At 38.4% G+C, this 23,839-nt stretch overlaps 1 protein-coding gene and 1 long non-coding RNA gene across 2 annotated transcripts in view; both read left to right on the top strand.

Moving 5' to 3' along the window:
• TBCA (tubulin folding cofactor A) overlaps positions 1 to 15,362 on the top strand; it is a 33,258-nt gene extending 17,896 nt beyond the window's left edge. The window contains exons 2-4 of the mRNA XM_054054620.1: positions 2,827 to 2,932; positions 12,072 to 12,158; positions 15,129 to 15,362. Coding sequence (XP_053910595.1) covers positions 2,827 to 2,932; positions 12,072 to 12,158; positions 15,129 to 15,209 — 274 coding nt within the window. The 3' untranslated portion in view covers positions 15,210 to 15,362. The remainder of the gene's footprint in view (positions 1 to 2,826; positions 2,933 to 12,071; positions 12,159 to 15,128) is intronic.
• On the top strand, positions 3,274 to 8,842 carry LOC128850416 (uncharacterized). The gene is made up of 2 exons (XR_008447839.1): positions 3,274 to 6,283; positions 8,313 to 8,842. It is a non-coding gene; the product is annotated as an uncharacterized LOC128850416 (long non-coding RNA).
• Positions 15,363 to 23,839: the final 8,477 nt, after the last annotated feature.

Raw genomic sequence — 23,839 nt, 5'->3', positions numbered from 1 at the left:
AAAAAAATTCCAAACAATCTTGCTTCTGGATAGACAAAGGCTGAAGGAAGAGTAGAGGAACAAAGCATCATGTGGTTACTTTTTGTGTAGAATTGTGCTGAAATTTTAACGAGTTCATTAATGGGTAGTATTGCTCCATTATGAAATTCCTTCCTTTTGAAAAGAAGCTATTGATTTAATTCAGCATCTCCCCAAGCTACATATTCAGTAGAAATGGCTTTATGACATCTAGAGGAAGGATCTAGTACAGGAAATGTTTTCAAATCAAAACTTCTTAACAGCATTAAACATCAGCATCCCAATCTTATGAATGATAAATGGAATGTTAAATTGGACAATTCTAACTACTGAACAAAGTGCAGTGGAAAATTTGTTACGGAAAACAGTTTCCTTTTCTTGAAAGCAGAATGTTTCAAGCTGTGCTTCTGAAATGTGCAATTACTACAGAAACAGAAATAGGTAGATAAACACAGATGCAATTCTTGAGTATCCAGATATGACAAAGGTGGTCAAAAATCAAGTTAAACTTAATTCTAAACTAGGTCAGAACATGCAGTCCTTCCCTGTTTGATAAAAGTAAGCAAACTTGAATAGCAGTCAGTTTGAAAAGTTAGTGTAAACAGAGGGAGATGGGAATGTGAAAAGGTAATGTGAAAACACAGGTAATGACAAGACTTCTACCTTTTGTTTTAGCTAAAAATTAATAATTAAAAATGGTAGGTTTAGCGATACAAGTTGCTTTCAGTTTCAATGGAATACACTCTTGAGTAAGTGAAGCAACATAAATACTGCTTTTAATCATATCTCTGTCCTCCTGCTCCTCAACGGGCTTTGCTGCTTTCATTAAAATAAAAAATATCTGCCTTGCAGGTTGATGAAAATTAAGTTTTTTGGAACCTAAAAACAGCAAAGCAAATAATACTGTCTGGAATTAAATCAAGAAACCTTGATCAAACAATTAACTCATCCTGTATTAAATCAATATTTGCTGATGCTAATACTGGAGCTAGTTTCAGTAGCTGGAATTACAGCCACTGATTTAGTGTCTTTATTATTAGTAATTAGGCTGCTGTCTTTCCCCAGCACTACTTCTCAAAGCTAGTACTTGGCTGACTTGTAGGTATTGCCTAGGCCAGTTTCTACAGTACACACGTTACATGCTGTTAAAGCTTTGATAAGCTGAAGGCCCTCAGATGGTGTGACTCCATGAGGGTTAAAAGGATTTCGGGTGTGTGTTGCCACAGCCCAACTCAGATCAAGTGTTATGGAGCCAAAGCTTAAGGGTATTTTAGCAAAACAGTTTTAGCTCTAAACTTTTAACAACAGCAGGGAGAGTTCTGCTGTCGTGATATCAGTATATTCTTTTTGGAAATATTACTGCAGTGGTCCTTTTGTGGCAGCTTCAGTTCACAAAAGGTTTGTGTCGCCCCCATGCCATTCTGTCCATCCTCAGCAGCACTTCTAGCAGAGCACTTAACTGTGACAGATTAGGAATTAATTTGCTCTGATGCGCTAACGTGACCATGAAGCTCTCTACTAGACCTTTATTTATTCTCTTCATTTGTATAGTATATTCTTTGCTTCTTGGATCCAGTTACATACTTTTGGCTGTTAAATTCTCCTTAAACAATTTTATGTTGGCTGACCTGATGCTTCCTCTGGTTTGTGGAAGGATTTTCTTTGGCACGCTCTCAGGTTTGCAGTAGCATCTCAATGTTTGTTTTCATCTGAATTAGTTGATCAAGAAGTTGCAATGTGAAAAATACTGTAGGGCATCAGACAAGACTTCCTTGATATTCCCTTATGACCTTCAAAATTTTTTACATTACTCTTCAATCTGCGCTTGTTAGAAAAAAGCATCCTGCTTCCAAGTATGGGTCCATTATTAGGATTTAAAGATGGATTATTTTCCCTTTGAAAGGTAGGCCATGAAGAAAATTGCTATAATATAAATTATGGAACTTTTGTCTATAATCCCCAAATCAGGTAAGTGGAGAAAATACCGAAAAGAATACAACATTATAAGGTTACTGTGTAAATTTGGAATTTTACTTTCCATTATTTTATACAAAAACTAGTATGGGAAGTAATGCATTTAATGTAGGAAATAAGGTGTGAAATGTAGCGTGGGAAAAAAAATGTTCTGGGATCACAGTTTGTGAACCCGAAAGTGCTGTTTCTTTTCAGTTACATGTTAAATATAGCTTTTTTCAAAGTCACTACTAAGAAAGACATCTATCATTATTCCAATAATGCAGGTGCATTTAGTAGTGTCGTTATTTAATAGTGAACAAGGAAAGACTACATGAACATAACAGCCAATACAGGTCACTTGCAAAACCATTAGGACCTCGATGATGTTGAGAAAGTCTTGCAAATGCTGATCTAAATGCCGATGTTGTCTTTTTAGATATCTTAGAATGGTTTGTTTTGGCTACCTATAATGTGAGGACTTTCTTGAGATAGCTTTCTTTCTCTGCTGTTGTCCTTATTAGCAGTCATCTGGATCTACAAGGTAGCTTATCTGTTTCTGTTATGTATTTGCAAGGAAGTAGCAATACATAGGGTTTTTTCAGGATATTCTATATGGATAAGCCCACACAGAATCTTTAAAAATATTTTTTATTTTAATTATTCTTATAAAAATTACTATACATTATAACTAAACTCAGCATGTCCTAGACCGTTTTTTGCAGTGGTTAAGAGACTTTTTTAATAAAACTGTATTATCTTGTAGAGCTGCAGTTTTTGTGAGGGATGTTATCAATAGTGTAACTTTTTACTGTAATAGAACCAAATTAACAAAAACATTTGGTTTAATTGCAGATTGGCAAAAGAAAAAGTTATGTATGAAAAAGAAGCAAAACAGCAAGAAGAAAAGATTGAAAAAATGAAAGCTGAAGCATGTGATGAGTATGGAATTAAGAAGCAGGTAAACTCTCCTAAAACTTGCTTTATAAAATTTTTCTTTGCTTTCAATTTAATTGGAGTCATCCTTAAATGAATCTCCTGTACCTTTTCCATACTATTGTGTAAACACTAGACTAAAATTAATTTTAAAAGCCAAAATAAGCATTTGTGGAAACTTTCTTTACCCCACAACTGTCAAATTACAAGGAGACTGCATATGGATTACTTAGCACTTGGTGCTAGGATGGGTGTCACTCACTAACACTGTGTTTGAGGCCATCTTTTTCAGAAATAACCAAGAAACTGAAAATACATGGTCTGGATGCATTCAGGTAAACTAAGTGCTTGTTGGTAAGTGCAGATGTTACAGTGAAGTGAGAGTGCTTGATAGTTAATATGAACATGGAACATTTCAGCTCTTGAGTGTACTAGTATCCCTTTAGTAAAAAAAAAACAAACACAGACCTCAGAGAGCACAGTGCGTGCGCAGCTGCTAGAGTTTGTAGTGAAGTCATTGACTAGCAAGGCGCATGCTGTAGTTTCATCTGCTCAAGAGTATGGTATAGTGTCGCTTTTACAATACGATTAAATTTTTCCTGCAAGTTTTCCCACCAAGGCCAGTGGTTGCAGGCAGTTTGTACACGCCCTTTTGGAATGAGAAGGAGAGTCAAGTTTACTTCTTACTGATAGAAGGCTGGGGGTGGGGAAATTAAACTCTTCACAGAAGTGTGGCATCTCTGTCTTTAACTTTATATTCTTCCAACTAAATATGCCAGCTTTTAACTATGTTTCTTCCCCAAGTATTTTCCAGAGGTTTTCTCTTAAATCTTCACAGGAACTGAAATGGTAGTTAAAATTATTTTCACTTGTTTCAGTAGTCCAGGGGTTTCATGTTATAAAACCTAACCTACTTCTCCTATCTTCATTTTAAACAACATAAAAATAGGTTATTCAAAACTCAAATATCAAAATTAATGAAAACAAGATAGGAGAAAACCCTTTTAGAACAAGCTAAGACAGCTTTTTAAATAAGTTCAGATTTCAGTTCATGTGTATGTGTCCTGCCTTGCTTTTATTATCCCATGGGAAAGAAATACAAATGAAGAATTTCTATACAAATAAAGAATTGTATTTATAGAGCTGACCTGTCTTCTGTCTCACCATGGACTGAGACTCTTAAGATCATACAAAATAGCAGTCTTTCTGAAGATCCACTTGTGCTAACAAGAACTAATGAATGCAATTCCTATTTTTAGTGTCCCCCATTCATCAGATTATTTGACTGCACCTTGGTATTTCCGCAGTGACCTGCAAGATATCATCAAAGTCAAAACCAGCAGAGGCTGTGAACTTCTGCTGTGAAATGAAATGTTACACAGTACTTGATGGTATTCTCAAAGACCAGTGACAAAAGCCTTCACATAGAACAGCCAATTCATTCAGAAATTGCCTGATCCACTTTGAAAGCAATCAGTCCCTCCAATAACTTCTTTACTTCTTGTTCTTTCAGTGCACCTTGCATTCGGGAAGTTGTTAATATTTTAGGTTATGAAGAATTCAGAGGCTTAGAAAGAATGTGTGCACTTTTCACAGGATCAAATCTGTTACTCTCAAGAAAACTACATAATACCAGGAGAGTTTGCTTAGAGCTATATTTTGGATAGAATTAATACTTTGAGACGTTCTTCAGGAAAAATATCTGTAGTTACACATTTCAAGAATTAATTTCATTAATAATTCCTAACCTGAATAACTTGATTTATTTAAAAATCTGGTTGTAGTCTATTTCAGTAATGAAAAGTAACATTTGGAGGGTGGCAATTGATTCAATCATTTGAGAATGGGAGAATAATTTTAGCTATTATTTTAGCTGCGGTCTCAACTGTTAAGTCATATATGTATATACAAGCCAATCCAGACTTGAGAGAAGGATGTTTAAAAGTGTTACTTACTTCTTAATGCAATACTGTTCTCATTTAGCTTTGCAGTTATAACTCTGCAGTAGAACATATGGTTTAACAGTACAGAAGTGACTGGAAATTATACTTTAAAATTAATAATACTATTCCTTCAGCATGTGTAGTGATCAGTCCCTTTGTAGAATGATGGTCAGGGTTTGGCTCAGTCTTTTCCTCCTAACTCCTTATGCAGTGGGGCAGCTAGTGGTTCCTGTGAACTCTAGTGATCTCTAGCTGCAGCGGTGACCAACTAAGGCAGCTGGTAGCATTTAGATACTAGCCTTCACTTGCACTGTCCAGAAAGAATTATTTAATGAGAAGCATACTCAATATCAGAAGAAAGGATCGTTTTTCTCACAGTGCTGGTAAATGCTGACCGAGATTATAATTTGAAGACCCATTGTAGGGCACAAGAAGGCTTTGTCATGGTAACCCAGGATAGTTTGCTTCCCCCCACATCTCCCCCACCTTTGCACGGGGACCAGCGTGATGGTGGATCTTGGAATTTGGACAACAGCACCTGTAGCACATCAGCAAGTTCACTAATGAGCAAAACAGGACCTTCCATATGTGTAATATATTAATCAGCACAAGTTTTATTATCCACGGTGCTTTCCTTTGAGCTTCACCCCTGAGCAGGGCACCACTGCATCGGGTCCCCATTTTGATTAGCATTGGTGTCCCAGGGCTCCCACCGTGGTAACTCCATGCTTTCAGTAAATCTAGAGCTTGCACTCATGAAGGGTCATGCCTGATCCTAGAGGGTTCCACACCTGCTTTTCACCTGTATCATTCATGTATTACCATAGCTCTGGGTGCAGGCTGCATTTGCACTACTTGCTGTGTCTCAACTCAAGCACTTCAGCTGAACCTGAACTGGGGGAGGGCCACTTGTGGTAGGTTGTATATCACAGGGAAAAAATCTCTGGCATTATGAGGCATGGAAGTCCTTCCTTTTCCATCCTTTACAGATTATTTGAAAAATAAACAAACAAAAAAAACAAAAAAATCTACAACCCATTGCTGTGCTAACATCTTGGTTTTATCTACAAAAGGCCAATGAGAAATTCAGAATTGAGGTAAAAGCCTATAAGAATTAATTTGAGCCAAATTGGCAGAGAAAAAACAATAACTAAAGAGCGGTATTTAGGGGGGGGAAAAAAAGACTTGTAGGGGAAAGTGTTGTTAAGTATTTTAATAAAACGTGTAGAATTGAAAACTAAATTGAAAACAATCTTACTTAAAACTGAAGTATTTTATACTAAATTTATCAGGTTTGTAGAAGTGAGGAAAAAAAATATTTTTCATGTATTCAATCAGGTGTGACTTCTGCATGTATTTTCTGTAGAGTGTCATGAAGAACCGTGACTGGTAGCAGCAAGTACTGCGATTGTAACTCTGCGTAGATTTTTTGGGTAATGAAGCCTGAGTTTCTATACAGTTGTAATGATCCTCAATATATAAAAACTTTGCAGACCTCCATAATACTTCATCCCTAATAGAAACTTTTCATGCTGTAATCACCCATGAATGCAGACTAGGAACCAGTAGTTTCTGTATTTCTGTGATTGTTGATGTGTCTGGTACATAAACTCCCCTTCCAGATAATGCTTTTATCTTGAGGTTTGTGGGCCTCAGAAAGGTCTGATGTATCTACTCCTTCTTCTTCTCAATGGGACTGCAGATATACCCTGGAGATTTTCTTAACTGTCAGCATTTTTTAATGATAGATTTTTTTAAAAAGTAACCCTACAGTTCCAAATGACTTCTCAAGTATTGTCATTTCCAGATGAATTAAAATTCAGTGGACTTAAACATAGAATTTAATGTCTGCATGCCACGCATGTGGTATGTACATGAAGTACACCTTGCTAATAAACAGGTTTTTACAAGCATTAGTGAAAATGGCAATATTTCTCTTGCTTTGTTGAATGAAAGGTACTCCTGGAACAGCTAAAATGAAATGCATTGGAAACAAGTGTATATTGTTTTGAAAAATTATTGAGGAACATGATCATTTGCTGCTAATCTTGGTACTGGAGGTGTTCTCACTGAAAGGAACATTGTAATGTTCTGGAACTTTTTCATTTCTAAATGTCTTCTTAGCCTTAAAGAACTGCTTTGCTTAGCTCAGTTGGCTTTTTACATTTTTAGCTCTCTCTACCCCCCACTGGACTGGTTCAATGAAAGTTTAATTCTTCTCACCGATCAAGTACAGTAAGATTAGATGGAACATACAGTTTCACTTCAGTCTATTTTCCTCTTTTTTTCCCTGAGAATAGATGATCTTCTCTTAATAATCTGAACTCTTATCTCTCATTGCTTCGATAAAGAGGCTGTGGAAGTGCTAATGAAGAGTCTAATGCTCCCCAAAAGCTAGCAACCTGCAGTTCTCTGTACTAAGTACAGAAGAATATTCCTAACGTACAACTTGTATTAAAAATGCTTTCAAGCTTTGGTTTTATTGTGTAGTGGGCTTTCTGAAAGAGACCAAATGATGAAAAATAGTTACTCTGATCTTCCTTTTTCCCTTCGATTTTCCAAAGGCTGATTTCCTTTTTATCTAGGCAGGTATAAACACCTTTAGGATTCTTGACTTTATGCTGTATATTCAGGGCACCTATGTGTATTTGGAATAAGTAAATATGGCAACATTCCTATGGTAGAAAAAACATGCTACCAAGATTGGACACAGTTAATTTCCTCTTCAGTCAGGCTCACTTTTCCTGTGCTCTAGAGAGAGGAAAAAAAATATGGACTTGACTTTTCTGCTTTCTTCTTCTCAACAGACTTCCCATGTCTGTTCCGCTTTCAATTTTAGCACAAGTATTTCCCCATGTATTTCACCTCCACAAAACAGACAGAGAATTCCTCCCAAATCTTCAAGCTTATTCTAATAAACAGCCTGCTACCTTTTAGCAAAGCATCCATTACATTAAGTATGGGTTCATGATTTATATTTTATTGTAACAACCAACTGAAAAACTCCAACCTTCTCAATGTCTCCCCCACGCTTAACCTCTCCCACAAAAAAATTTGTGTAGGGGGAGCTGGAGGCAGAGACAAAATTTGGCTATTTGTTCGACCAAGGTTGAGCCATTCTTGTTGGGAAAGCAAGTTCATCTTTTGTCAGTTGTTTCTTTATGCCACTCACAAAGAAACCTCTTCACTCAGATGTTTACCACCTCTCACCTGTTTACAGGATGGGGTTTATGCTTGCCATCAATTTGCATCTGTTCAGGTAGAAGTTTGAGTTGATGGAAGGAAATGTGCTGCCTGCTGATTAAATCACAGCTTTGTGTAATGGATAATTCCATTATCCTCTAAGTTAATTTTAAAGGCGTAATATCTGTAATTTATTCAGAATATTTAATTAAAAATTGTTTCAGTGGACAACATGGAATTTTGTTTCTGTCCTCTGAAAAGAGTGTCTATTTTTTTTAGCTTCAAAGCCATGCAGTGTTCTCCATGCACTCCCCACTGCTTGCAATGAAGAAAACCTGACAGTTGTATGTTAGTGGAAAACAACCAGTGACGAACTGCTTCCCAGAAGGACCAAAGGAACTTTTTTGCCTTCTATGTCCTAAAGTGATCTGCATTGTAAGAAACTGGATTAGCTCTCATCTGAGAGGAGATGCAGAGAAAGCTCATTTGAAATACTGAGGCATGAGATCTAGACAGTTTTCTCCTCCTCCAGTTTTCTAGCTACAAATGTGCTTGATACATGACTATTTCACTTCTTGAAATGCCAAAGCACAATAGAAACAAAAAAATGTTCTCTAGTTGTTTACTCCAGGCTTTTCTTCACAGTCCTTCGGAAGTGTTTTCATCAATGTATTTCACCACTCACCTACGACAGACTGCAGTGTGCTCTTGTGTCCTGTATTTGTGCTCAAGCTTCTTTGGGCCTGCAATGTGAAAATAAAACAAATTGCTTCAAAGGAAGTAGAACTAATAAAACTTGATTTCCCACAGGTTTTGTGTATGTTTGCATTTTTTCCCCTTCATATTCACCTTAATGTTGTACTTCGAGTTTCTAATTTCCCTGTGCCCAGCTTTCTCTTACATCACCTATACCGTCCTACTAATATGTCCCCATGCCACCATCCTGGCCCAGCACTTCACGCCTTTATATTCTGTGGTTACAGTGAAGCGAGAAGTAATACCATGCTGCAGATTTAAGTTACAGATATTGATTAGTCAACCAGTAGCCTTAGCATGACTGTTTACATTGTGCTGCTATGTCTTCCTGAGTAGGATTATTCATTTTGGAACTCTTGGTATTCACGATACTTAGAGATGGCCTTTTTTCGTTTGGATCTCTGTCCTCCCATCAGATATGGCTGTAATTAGTCAATGGATTTCAAGTGTTTTATAAACTTTCTGATGAGAAGTAGTTCAAACCAGTGGCACTTTTCTTAGCAAACTGAATTATTTCTGTGTCTTTCTTTTCCTCCAAACCATCTTTGAGTAAAGCCATACTGTTACAATTATCTGTGCAACCGTCAAAGGACAAGTAATTATGAGGCACTATTTAAAAGCATGAATATATATTCATGTGTATATATACATGACTTGTTCACATCTATGTTTTTTTGTATACGTATCTTGTTTATAGCATACCAGTCCTGTCATATAAAACAAAGTTGTCACTCCTTAGAGTTCAGTCAAAGTCTGGTAGAATTTTGATATAATTCAGAGAGGAAATGCTCCAAAAATTCCAATCTTAAAGCTTTTCAAATTACTTGAGCTTTTAGCTTTGCTTCATTATATACATTTGTAACAGTAAATGGGTTATCTTGAATTATCAGCATTACTTAAAAAAAAAAATGTGTTTCATGCAGAAGTTTTCAAAGTTTGCATAGGTGGTTTGGTAATCAACTAGTAATATTGCTTCCACAAAAGTCCTGTTCTAGGCTCCAGCTATTAGCACCTACTGAATATAGTTCCAGGATTTATCATCCTTCTGGTTTTTCCTTATTATTGCAAATGTAAATAAAACTAAGGTACTCCTTTGCATCTCAGTCAAATTATTTTTTGAACAGAGTGATTGTGGTAGTTCTGTTCTTTTCTTACAGCAGCCAAGACTATAGCTTACAGATTCTAGATTCATGTGCCTTCCCAGATTGCTTTTTGAGTGGCATATATCAAATAAGATACCACTTTTCGTATCATCTACCAGCTTTACAATATGCAAGAGTTTATCAATACTGGCCCATGGAAGTCTGTTATTGGATATTCTCACTCCCGTAGGTATACCTTGTAGAAAAAATTTCTACTGCATAAAGCAGGAGGCATCATCTCATACAGTTTATAGCACAGTTCATTCTATGGAAGTTACAAACCTCTATTCATTCATTGCTGACAGTGTAATATGCAGAGTTCCTAGACTTATTTTTAATACAGTCCAACACTGAATGCTTAAAAGAAGAGTGATAATACGATGAGAGAAGATGGGGTCCTTGGGGGCGCTTCTTTTTTAAACATTTGTCACCCATCTTTACCCCATTAAAGTAGAAAGGTTTTGCCCTAGATTCTCTGAAAGGAAATTAGAAACAAAGATTTTAAACCCTTTCTCTCAAAAATTACTTGAACTAAAAACATAAGTTTATGACACTAAAAACATGATAATAATCATAGAATGGCTTGGTTGGAAAAGGCCTTTGAGATCATCAAGTCCAACCATACCTGTCCACTACTAAACCATATCCCTGACCACTTCATCCACCCATCTTTTAAACACCTCCAGGGATGGTGACTCAACCACCTCCCTGGGCAGCCCACTCCAGTGCTTCATAACCTTTTCAGTGAAGAAATTCTTCCTATTGTTTAATCTGAACCTTCCCTGGCAGAACTTGAGGCAATTCCCTCTCGTCCTGTCAACTGGGAGAAGAAACCAGCATCCACCTCGCTACAACCTCCTTTCAGGTAGCTGTAGACAGTGATAAGGTCTCCCCTCGGCCTCCTTTTTCCATGGCTAAACAACCCGAGTTCCTCAGCCACTCCTCACAAGAGTTGTTCTCCAGCCCCTTCACCAGCCCTTCTCTGGGTGCATTCCAGCAACTCGATGCATTTCTTGTAGTGAGGGGACCAAAACTGAACACAGGATTCGAGGTGTGGCCTCACCAATGGGGTGAGGTACAGGGGCGCAATCTTTTTCCCGGTCGTCTTACTAGATAAGGCCTTCCTATATGCATATATACATTTTTAGCTATCCCTTTTACAGTGATCATTCAGTACAGCAGCAGTAATACTGGAAGGAGAACCCAACACAAGAATGACAGAATTAAGTAAGCCATTTAAAGGGAACACCTGCTGTTGCAGGTTATCCTGAATGCAGAAGAGGTTTCGTATTTAAATATCTAACAGATTTTAATTTCTAAATAGATTTAACATTACTGAAGAACTCTGCACACCTTTTCTTCTCGGCTGAATTTCAGATCCAGAAATGTTCCATGAAATAAATGTTCCCTTGTTTAAATCTGAAGTTGTTTTCTGTAGGAGGAGGCAGGATGTTCAGATTCAGTGGGGTGCCAGTTTAGTAATTTTGTTCAAAGTGCATGGTGAGAATAATCTTTCTCCTAAAATGAAGCACAAGGATAAGTAATAACTTTTTATGCATGATAAGCATCAAAAATATGAGCCTGCTGGTCTTTGCTTTTCATTTTTCTTTACCTTTGTCTTTCAGTCAGAGCCTCCTGCAGTGTGCACACAATGTGATCAATAACTCAATAACTTTTTTCATGCAGTAATTATCTCTATGTGGTATTATCTGAACACTGTTTTTCTTTATTACCCAAAAGATGCAGGAGATATTTATATAACCAGCTGATCCCATTTTGGATGAAGCTGCTTCACGACAGCAGGAGAAAGTTTGTTTTAAATAGCCTTTTTAACAAATTCTGTATGGAAACCTTAGCAGGCAAGGCTTTTTTCTAAGGGAAAAATTGTTCTAAATACTCTTTTGCACTTAAAACTTTATATGTAATTAAGCACAATGTAAATGGATGTGTCCTGTAAATTAACAGAGTTTTAAGCAATTATGCTACATGAGCGTTCTTTAATAAAAAAAGCCTATTCAGGTACGACTGTTCTAAAGTTCCTAAATGATGACTGGACTACTGATTTTTCAGAGTAAAGACTTAAAAAATAATGTTCCTATATGGAATTCATTCTCATGTCATTGGCTTCTAATTTTCACAGATCGAGATCTTACAAGAGTCGCGAATGATGATTCCAGACTGCCAGCGCAGATTAGAAGTTGCACATGCAGATCTTACTCAGCTACTAGTAAGTATAGCACCATAACCCACTAATCAAGAAATGCTGCTGTTCCTTGATGAACTTGGATAAACATGCTTGACTGTGGCGCAATTTCAGCTTATTAGAACTGGACTGAGGAATTACCTTTTATAGGTCCCTGGACTAACATCATAAACCATTTCTGGTTACTTTCTTTGCAGACTTGGCCTTCAGTGTATGAAGAGTGGGTGTGTTAAAATACTAGAAGCAGTCTTTAACATAATGCACACAACACACACTTGGACTCAGTTCCCGTGCTAGTCACACGAGCAGAAAAAACAGTCTGCCTGCTTTAAGTGGTTTTCTAGATAGTGCAGATGTATATAATGTGTTTGTACTGAACTTGAAAACAGTCGAAATACTTCGCTTACTACTTTTATTATGCTATGGACAAAAGACAAGACACCTGACTACTGGTTTATATTTTATTAGTGAGGTGAGCACTAATGATACATTTTTAAGATATGAGTAGTATCTTGTACACTGAAAATGTACGGAGTTTGGAGATGATTATGCTTATTTTAAAAGCTGCCTTTGTAAGAATTCAGCAATACATGTGAATGCTGCTGTAAGGCTAAAAATACATATAGTAAACTAAGCCCCAGACACATTTGATGGCTAAAATGCAAATCTCTTCTCAAAGGAAGACTCAGGGTGTCTAATCCTCAGGTAGTATGCCTCTACTGTTTTCCAAAATAAATGCTTCAATACCTGGCAGGATTTAGGGTCCTTTTATCATTCAACTAGTTACTTAACAGTTAGCTGGTCAGTGGCATGCAGAAGTGGTGCTATTGATCCATACACTTTGCTGTACAAACTTAAAACAAGGAATAGGGGAATTACTATTGCTGTTAAGAATTTGGAGGTAATCAAGAGCTGCTTTCTGGGCTTAGCTCACATTTAATGCCTTAATTAAAATCAACCATATAGTAGTATGTTTTTTCTATTGTCAAATTGCTTAAGAGTTTTCCTAACGGTACTTCTATTGAGATGTGTTGTTATTGGTTCCAGTTATGCTGTCCTTGGTTTTAAATATTCAACAGAATAAAATAAAGGTATGCATAAGTCTTGTCTTAAATCTACTCAAACATGACAACCATCATCCTGGACGTTAAGTAAAACAAAAGAAATTACCTTTGCTTTGGGTCATGCAGAACTAACGTTTTCAATAGGGATATATCACTCGTTTCATAGAACAGTTTGGGTCAGAAGAGACCCTTAAAGGTCATCTAGTCCAATCCCGCTGCCACTGGCAGGGACACCTTCCACTAGATCAGGTTTCTCAGAGCCCCATTCAACTTGACCTGGAATGTCTCTAGGGATGAGGCATCTGCCCCCATTGTGGGCAACCTGTTCTAGTGTTTCACCACCCTCAGCAAAAAAAAAAAAAATCTTCCTAATATCTAGTCTAAACTTCTTTTAGTTCAAAACCATTACCCCTTGTTCTACCACAAAAGATCCTGCTAAAAAGCCTGTCCCCATCTTTCTTGTAAGCCTCCTTTAAGTATTGAAAGGCCACAATAATGTCTCCCTGGAGCCTTCTCCAGGCTGAAGAAACCCATCTCTCTCTGCCTCTGATAGTTTTTGTGGCCCTCCTCTAGACTCAATGCAAGAGGACCATGTCTTTCCTATGCTGAGAACTCCAGAGGTGGATGCAGTACTCCAGGTGGGATCTCATGACACCAGAGCAGAGGGGCAGAATCACCTCCCTGTACCTGCTGGCCACACTTCTTTTCAGGATACAGCAGGATTGCAGCCCAGGATACAGTTAGGTTTCTAGGCTGCGAGCGTACATTGTTGGCTCATGTCCAGCTTTTCATTCACCGAGACCCTTAAGTCCTTCTCTGCAGAGCTGCTCTTGATCCCTTCATCCCTCAGCATGTATCGATAATGGGGTTTGCCCTCGTCCAGGTGTAGGCCCTTACACTTGGCCTTGCTGAACCTCATGAGGTTCACATGTGCCCATTTCTCAAGCTTGTCCAGGTCCCTCTGGATGGCATCCCATCCCTCAGGTGTGCCAGCAGCATCACTCATCTGTCACTTTGTTGCAGGTGCACTCAATCCCACTGCCTATGTCATGAAGATACTAAAGCAGTACTGGTCCTAGTACAGACCCCTAAGAGGACCACTTATCTCTGATCCCCATCCAGACACTGAGCTGCTGACCACTGAATGGAACGATCCAACCAGTTCCTCATCCACTGAACAAGCCAGTCATCAGATCCATACCTCTCCAGTTTAGAGAGAAGGATGCTGTGGAGAACACGTCAAAGGCCTTACAGAAGTCCAGATAGATTATATCCATTGCTTTTCCTATGTCCACTGATGTAGTAACTCCATCACAGAAAGCCACTAGATTGGTTGGGCAGGACTTGCCCTTGGTGAAGCCATGCTGGCTGCCTCTAATCACCTCCCTATCTTCCACGTGCTTTAGCATAGCTCCTAGGAGGATCTGTTCCGTGATCTTCCCAGGCACAGGGGTGAGGCTGACAGGTCAGTAGTTCCCAGGGTCACCCTTTCTACGTTTTATAAAAATGGGTGTGATGTTTCCCTTTTGCCAGTCACCAGGGACTTTTCCTGACTGTCATGGCTTTTCAGGTATCATGGAGAGTGGTTTGGCAACTACACCAGGCAATTCCCTCAGGACTCTGGGATTCATCTTGTCAGGTCCCACAGAATTCTGTATGCTCAGGTTCCTCAGGTGGTCACAAACCTGATCGTCTCTTACAGTGGGGAGGGCTTTGCTCCCCAGGTCCCTGCTCTGTGATCCCCACCATCGAGAGGTGTAGGAAGAGAGATTGCATGTGACGACTGAGACAAAGAAAGTTGTTGAGTACCTCAGCCTTCTCCTCATCCACTATTACCGGCTTTTTTTCTTCCCTTTCATAATTTCCTCCTTAAATTTAATCCGATGTCTATTATTTTCAAAGTACTCAAAAAATTTGGTTTTGATTGCAGGAAAATGAAAAAGAATTGGAAGAAGCCGAAGAGTATAAAGAAGCACGTTCCATACTGGAGTCAGTGAAGCTGGAATCCTAGAAGTACTCCCTTTATGTGCATTGGCACTGAGTCCATTCCACACTTTTATTTCACTATGGCTCTATTACTATTGTTGACTTGCTAAGGTTCCCTTTTTGCAAACCGGTCTTTCTTTAACTGCAAGATGCATCAAATAAAGGATGTTCTGAAACATCTGTGTGTTCCATATTCAAGCAAAACAGAAACATTTCCAGTTCAATTACAAAAAGGAAAAACAAAGCTGGTTTAATGTAAGCCTAATAGTGTAAAAGCTAATACACATAGCTTAATCTTAGTAATTCAGGCTAAGAAACAAAGTTTAGGTATGTAAGGAATGTGAAGGACCAATAAATAATTTGGAATGAAGTAGAATCATAGACTGGTTTGGGTTGGAAGGGACCTTAAAGATTCACCTAGTTCCAAGCCCCCTGCCATGGGCTTTAGAAGCACCTTACGTTTGAAATAATTTCAACCTATTGTATCATAAAAATCTTTACTGAAAAAGGAGATGGACTAGATGACCCTTCAAAGTCACCCATCTTTTTCTCTATGACACAGTTTATCTGTAATTTTATCAATTATGTACTCCATATTTATCTTTGAGCCCCCAACACAGACTTAAGAGCCGATTCCAAATATTTCTCAGTTTGCATGGGGTTGATTCATAGAGCCCAATTCACACAATTATCATGATGTAAATTCTGTTACTTTTTCAAGAAACAGAATTTAGCAGCTGACTGACTGGTATGTTGTTAGTTGGATCTGCTGGTAAGAGTTCTGGACTGAATGCTTTTCCTGAAAGCACCTTGGCCCAACTGAGGTTGTTTAACAAAGCTTAAACCTCAGAAAAGGAAAGAACTAATGGGTAAGGGAACAATACTTAATCCACCTGGAAGACCATTAAAATATTGTGTACAAAAGCTGTGGTTCTTTCAAAATAGCTTGAAACAGTAAGCTCTGCTGATAAACAAGAAAGCTTTTTACATTAGTTTTCTAGTTTGAAAGTGCTCTGTCACATTCCTTAAAGGCAACACTAAGCACAGTGTACCTTTTGTGTGGTGCTATATTGTATACTCTTAATAAAATTTTTGTTAATTTGCCTGAGTTTGGATAAACTGCAGTTTCAGTACCTCTATTTGTGTACCTTATGCACACAGAGTAATAGGTCTACTTTTCCATCACTTCTAAGCACTGCTTTGACAGATTATCAACACCAGACAATTTCTGATTGACTGCAGCATGATCTACTTTTGAAGTGACACCAGGCAAGATCTAGATAGTGCTAAGTGGTAAAGCCTTTTGTGACTATGGTTTCTTCAAAGTAAATGCACACCTTCTTACCACCACTGTGTCCCTAAGCACGTAACAGCCAGACACTGCCCGGTTCACAGCACCAATGAACTGGTTTTGAGGAGAACATTTGTCTTCTAGTATTCATTTCAGCCAGCTTCATCTATGGACATTCACCAGGAAAGGGAGCTGGAGTGAACAAAGAAGATCACACATCTTAGTTGACCAGCCGCAGTCAGCATAACTCTATGCTTGAAGCCATTATGTGGAGTGTAGTGAATAAATACTTATTGGAAAAGGAGATGTGGGGAGATGTCGAGACTACTGGCTAAAGCAGAATTTAAAATAAAAATTACTCTTTCTCAGAAGAAGGAATACACGCTTCTGGAAAACAAACCCACAGACAAACTATGTGCAGTTGCTGAGTACCACAAGCAATGTAGGCAGCATGAAAGCTAAACAGAAGCATGGCTTATAGTGGCTGAAGGACTTGTGATACAGCATTGCGGTATGGCTTAAGTTGGTATTTACCAGTAAAGGCACATGGGACCAAGTAGCTACCACACAAACCAGACTCCAGAGGAAAGTTTGTTGGTGCAACAGTTCTTAGGATAGAGTGGTTTCTTATGTTTTCCTAGTACTTCTCTGTCTAAGCTATTTTCTAGCCCCCTCTGATTGCATCATGAACAAAGATAATACTCTTCCCCTATCCATTTCTTCTTCGGTCTTACTAAGTTCTCAAAAAAACAGAGTGTGTTCTCTTGTATAGAAAATTGACAGCCTCGCATACGAAAATTGAGGTATGTTCACATCTGAAAGTACTTGCTCTCTTCGTGTTTCCAAATGCCTCTAGAAATGTCTGACTTCTGAGGGGACAGCAGCACGGTACATGTAAAAGCTATGCCAAAAAATGAGGCTGGCCCCAGAAGGGTCGATTAGCAAAGCCATGCAGATAGTGCATTATTCATGCAAGCAAAACAGCTGATCCAGTGACATATTATGGTAGACTGCAACTTTCCAGCAGTGCTTTGAGAGGCCAGATGCACATTATTCATAAAGAAGAAAATTTTTGCTGACAAAACATTTATCATTTAGGCTGGATCCAAGTGCCACAGTGAAGTAAACTACAGACAATTAAGCATAAGCAGTAGTATTGTTGCTACCCTCTCAGATCCCAAACTGAAAAAGCAGTAGCACATCAAATAATACTGTTATTTCTGATTTTTAAAAGTTATCTACTCTTTTTGGAGATACATAGTCTGCATTAGCAAGTAAGTGACCATCCCAAAAAAAAGAAAAATGCTGTGAGCAAAATTTTTGACTTCTGTCCTATTTGAACTGTCTCATTCACTTTACTGATGTTTTTCAAAGCCTACCTGATAGACAAGCTGTATTTACCTGTTCATATGATGATACTTGTTAATTTATCAATCAGTTTTTATGCTGCACTCATGAATGCATTTTTTTTTTGCACTCTGGACACCCTGAGGTACTGTCCTTTCAATTACACCTCTCTTGCTAGCAGAATGTGTTTAAGAAGTTTCTCTATTATTTGCCAGTTGAACAAAGCATTTGTTTTACTGGGGTGTCATAACAGAACAGGAGCGTGGGTTACATCCCAAGTGAAGAAGATGGTGATCTGAGAAGACAAAATTAGTCTAAAGATAATCTGGAAATAAGTTATTTCTGTGCCTGTTGCTCTAATCACATGTTTGCTGGCTACTACCTGCTTTTACGTTTAGCCTTGCACAGTTAAGGTTCTTGCACTATGATTCAGAAGGTACGCAGCCTCTGAAATACACTGACAGAACAAACTTGGTACCTTCACCTGGAAACTAGTATTTTGCAAGTTCTTAGTTACACTGTATAATCAAAACTGGAAGTAGCACAAAACTCTGTCCTCTAATTCAAACTCCTTGCAAAAACTCCACAACACTTCGGTAATTTCTTATAACTGGCTAATTTACAAGCTTTTGTTATGTTACTAAAAATGTTTTAATTAACAAAACAAAAAAATTAACAAAGCACTTTCTTATCCAGTGATATTTTCCGTAGGATTCTTTGAAGGTGAGTTCAAAGATAAGTAACTTGATTCTATTAGAAAATAATGTTTCTGACAGGAATCTAGTACAACACATTTCAAAATAAAGTCCTTCAAAAAGTCCACATGAAAAGCAAACCTTATGATTTATTAGCACCATCTTTTGTATTGTTGTTTTATGGTGGTTTGTGTTCTAGGAACAAGATCCAAGAAAAGAACTTAATTTTCTTCACAGGTTTCTTTTCAACACAGGTTGTAGTTTAATATTTAAGAAGGGAATCCAAGAAACTCTTCAGCACTAACCAGCGAAAGCATTCCATCACACCACAAATGCCTTCCTTACCCCTATTCTTCCAGCTCCAAATGAAATAACTAAGCTGCATCTCTCTGTCTGGGACTTGCAACCCTGAACTTCTGCTTGAAGTGCAATGTGTACATGAGTTATTTCTCCCAAAACACAAGCAGAGGAAACACCTGCTGCAGCATCCTTTTATTTATTAGCCAAATAGGTACCACTTCCTTGAAACATGAAAATCTGTTCTTATATTTGGCCACACTATATTAGAGACCAACCAACATAACAAATAAGAAAATGAAGTTTTATACAAAAAAAAAAAAAAAAAAAAAAAAAAAAGAGGAAAAGTCCAGTCTGGTCCAAAAGCACTTGCACAAGGAGCACCACTATGTATATGTCATTTCTAGCCATAGCTTACTAGCATAAAAAGGAAGAGACATTTTGCAATTGAAGTATTTCTCATTGAGTTGAATTAGCTGAATTTCACTAAGATCACACAGCACAGGTTAAAAGGTGATTTATCCACTGAAGGGATATAGTGTGTATCAAGTCCAAGACTTAAGTTTACTATCCAGTGGAATAAGCCTACCCTGTAGGCACATAATTAACTGAAAAAAAATGACTGCTAGGTGCATCTTCAGGCTCGAGGGAAGAGCTAACTTTGCATAGATATTTTGGGTTAAATCCACAAAAGGAATAAAGGTGGTACAGCACATCCGGTTTAAAAGCCCTTTAAAATGCCTTGAGGCAGCAAAAAGTGACTGATTGCAGAGTAGAGAGCCGATTAGCACAGTGCCACAAAATCCAAAGTCAAGCATTTAATAAATGTCTGATGCTCATGGTTCTACAAAATATGACATATTTTGACTTTCAGGCAAGAAAAAAGTTTGGACTTCCAGAATGGCATTCACAAAAGGCAATTAACTAAGCAAGCAGTTTCTAGCCAGCAGGAAATGTAAAGATTAGAAGCAGGAAAAGAAAGGTTTTACCTGCCTTCTTGAAGAATCCTTCTTTCTAAATGAAAGGCTTGAATCCAGATCTACCAGCTTAAAAAGAAAACAAACAAGCAAACAGAAAAGAAAAAAAAAAACCCACACCAACCCATCAGGCACACACACAGAGCTGGCTTTGTTTCTTTAGAATGACATGCTGTTTTGGTAACATACTTTGAGCACCTCTAGGGAAAGCTGCACCCTATCTCCTACCATCCTCTAACACTAAGTTAACCTGTGTTAAAAGCCCAGGCTGAGAGCTCTCCCACCTAATACCCAGCAGAACTGGTACAAAATGTTTGCTCTCAGAGAGGGGCGAGAGGGGGAAGAAAGGGAAAAGAAAAAAGAATTCAAATCCCTGGTCTAACTTAAGCAAGCAGACCAGTTCAGATCAAGGAAAATGCTTAACATTAACAATACCTGCCACTAATTCTGAGTAGACTGGGGTCCTCACCTTTACTGCATTAGTAGATAGGTGGCTGCACAGCCTCACAGACTGGGTCATTAACTAGATTTACTACTAAAACTGAATGCTCTGACCACCCCAAAAAGTGTAGTTCTGTTCAAAAGATCTGAAGGGCAAAAGAAGTGAAAGAGGAAGTGTGTGTATTTAATATGTGGGTGACACAGGGCTGTTAAGTATCTTGAAGGACAACATTACAAATCAAAGGGTTTCTGACAAATGGAGGACAGTTTATAAAATTGCATTTCAATAGGAACATATTTAAAAATGGAAAACCACAAAATATTCCATGGCAGTAGAAATCTCATGCTGCACCAACAGAGGTAAAGGTAAAAGCCAGATGGCATTTCTGAAAGACATGTAAGGGGTTTAGTGAATTATAGGCAAAACCTTAGCCTAGTTCATAAGACGTTAGTAACAGCCCTTCATATTAGTAAGGCTTCACCTAGAAGCATTATCACAACTAGAAGCCACAACTAAATGAATAAACAAGCAAGAAAGATTCAGAAAAAAACAGTGAAAACTACCAAAAAGACTGAAAAATGGTCTCCAAGAAAGATGGGGCAAATACAGACAGTTTAGCCTGGAGAATATCAAGGATAGTAATGGTCACAGTCTTCAAGCACGTACAAGGTTATGGAGAAAAGGAATACAGTTTTCCTTGGCAGAAAGGGTAGAAAGGGTAAAATATAATAAGCTTCAGTTACAGCAAGAGAGGGGAAAGAAAAAAAGTCAGAAGGGTTCCTCCCTTCTCAGAAAACAACACAAAGGAAGCTCTGGAACAGATTGCCCAGGGAGGTTTTTGGAGAGGCATTCCTAGAGGTCTTCTATTGGCCAGCTACCTCTGTCATGCACAGTGACAGCTGATCCCGTCTCATACTTGCACATCAGGGAAAAGCATCTAACCAGGGATGGAGCATCCCTTTAGGCTCATCCACTCACACAGAAATGTAAAAGGCAAGATTTGTGACACAACTGAACTACTCCAAATACAGTAAAGACATGGTCTCCAGAGCCCCCTCAAAGGACAGGATTTCACTGATACATACCAGACCCTGCACTACATGTTACAATGCAGCCAATGCAAAGAAACTGAAAATGGTCCTTCTGAAGGAAAGAACTAGATTACAATCCAGATGAAGTAATTCTGCCTGGCTTCCCGCTCTTCATTAATATTTCTGAATACTCACCACTAATGCAATGGTAAAAATACCTTAAATTCCCATTTGCCAGTGGGGTTTATTTTGTTCACAAGAGACTAGTTCAGACAAAGATAAGAGGCCAGAAATTTGAAGCTGAAACTGAAGGATAGAACTTGCAAGGCACCAGAGGCAAAATGTAGGGCCTGCTGGAAGAAAGTGGGAGGGAAGCAGCAAATTCAGTTAAAAGTCTCACCCTTAGTACAAACTCAGAGCAGGAGTACAAGCCTGAGGGAAAGAAGCAGCAAATATGCTGCTTATGGCCTAACCATGTTAACAGCCCTCCTCCCACCTCATCTCTTGGAACACCCACTCTAAAGGATACCACAAACAGAAAACACAAAGGAGAACCACTTACTGGGCTCTCCTCCATGTGCAGTCTTGGCTATACTCAGATATTATATGTAACAGAAGACTCACAATGAATCCAAATGATGGGCTTAAGGCCTCAAAGGAGATGGAACAAGAGACATGGAACTTCCACCTTTCCCCAGTTTCCTACATACATATTCAACCATGGTGTAAAAAAGAACACTTGAACTCTGTAGATAGTTCTTAGTTCTACATCTCTGTAGATGTCCTGGGATCCAGCATTCTGGGGCAAAAATCATTGGAACTCACCAACGCCTAAGATCTAGAACCACTCAGCATAAACATTACCTTTAACAGAAACAAGTAAAACTTCCAACTTTACCACAGTTTTGTTTCCCTATTATTCTAAAGTTCCTGTAGATGTTACATTAGATGGAAGGAAACCAAATGACCCATAGAAAGAGCCTCAATTAGTAAGGTTAACAGACGCTGAATAGTTTGAAATTGGAAAAATAAGCACATTATTTATGTATCAATTACTACTTGCTCCCCATTTCAACAAAAGGAAATAAAAATGTCTCATCCTTCCTAACAATCCAGAGGCCTCCTCTTGCCCCAGCATAATTAGTGGTAAATTTCACCACAGCTCTCCACAAGCAATCAAAAAGGCTACCTAATTAAAAAAGTAATTAGTTTACACAGATAGATGTGAGTGGGTAGATTAGTTTATGAAAATAAAATGAAATTCCTCTGGATGCTTTTAGTGACTTGGCTTCCTGCTGTTTTACAGCTTCAATGCATTTCCAAGGGAATGGGTTAAAAATAAAATTTAAAAAAAAGACTCCATTTCCAAATGAAGACAGCACTTTCAAAACCAGATTGCTCAGAGATGTGAGCTTTACCAGTTGTCTTCCATTTTCAACAAAGAAGATAAACTTCATATTTTTTGCACAAAAATCAATGGCTCCACAAAAGAAACATATAAACATTGTTCATTTCTTTGGTCATTTACATAATACCTACCACAGTGTTGCTAGGCACCAAGCTGAACCTGGAAAAGGAAGGCTTGAGAGCTATCACCCAGCACACCACAAGATTTGTAAGAAGTCAGAACAGGTCCTGATGCCAGACCAAGGGCTTTTTCCCACAATCATCTTGCCACCAGCAGAAGGCAGCAGAAACACCCCAGAAGGGAACACAGTTTTCTCAGGTGAAGATCAACCATCACACTCCTATGTGCCAACTCCTGCCACTTCCCCAAATAGAGGAAACTCAACTGTACCTTGTCACAGCAGCAGGGAGCTGTATCCTCGCTCTCTCAAGCTAGAGGATAGGTGAGGGGCACAGAAAAGTCAGTAGCCAATACTATAGGGCAACATGTAGACACAAGTATAACAGCAATCCTTGGTAACAACCAGGAAGCTCTGCCAGGAAAGTTAGTGAGTTAAGAAACTTCCAAGCACAAGAGCAAGGCGCACATAAAAGTTTTATACTTCTTTAAATTAAGAAGGTATACATAAAAACATGAAATTGAAGTTTTAAACAGTGATATTAAAAAAAAAAGATACAACTATTTCTACTGAATTATTTAACCCATTTGTTTTTAAAGGATGCAGACATCAACTCTCATTTTGTTTGCTTTTGTTGCTTCTGGAGTACTATCCCCCGACTTGAGGAATACTGAGTCAACTAGACATTTCTGGCTAATAGGGACTCACGAGAACGCACACTGAAGACATGAAATTCCACATGTATGCTCTGGCACAGCAGATGGAACTAATGGGGGAGTGGGGGCAGGGGGGAAAGAGCTTCTGAAGTGATCAAAATGAAGCCATTTTCCAATTGAAGGTAACAAATCTCAGATTACTTGGTCAAACCAATTTTAGATTAGTATCTGTCAACACTACATATACACTCTTCAGCAGCCTACTCAAAGTGAGATGGGGAACCTAGTTCATTTCTGATTATTATTATTGAGCTTTTACAGAGAAAGCTTCTAAAAAGCCACCACGTTAGGTCCTCACTGCCAGTGGCTGCACAAATGAAGAACAATACTCCA

This window comes from Cuculus canorus, chromosome Z, assembly GCF_017976375.1.
Source record: "Cuculus canorus isolate bCucCan1 chromosome Z, bCucCan1.pri, whole genome shotgun sequence".
Taxonomy (NCBI): domain Eukaryota; kingdom Metazoa; phylum Chordata; class Aves; order Cuculiformes; family Cuculidae; genus Cuculus; species Cuculus canorus.
This window is presented reverse-complemented; position numbering and strand designations above follow the sequence as displayed.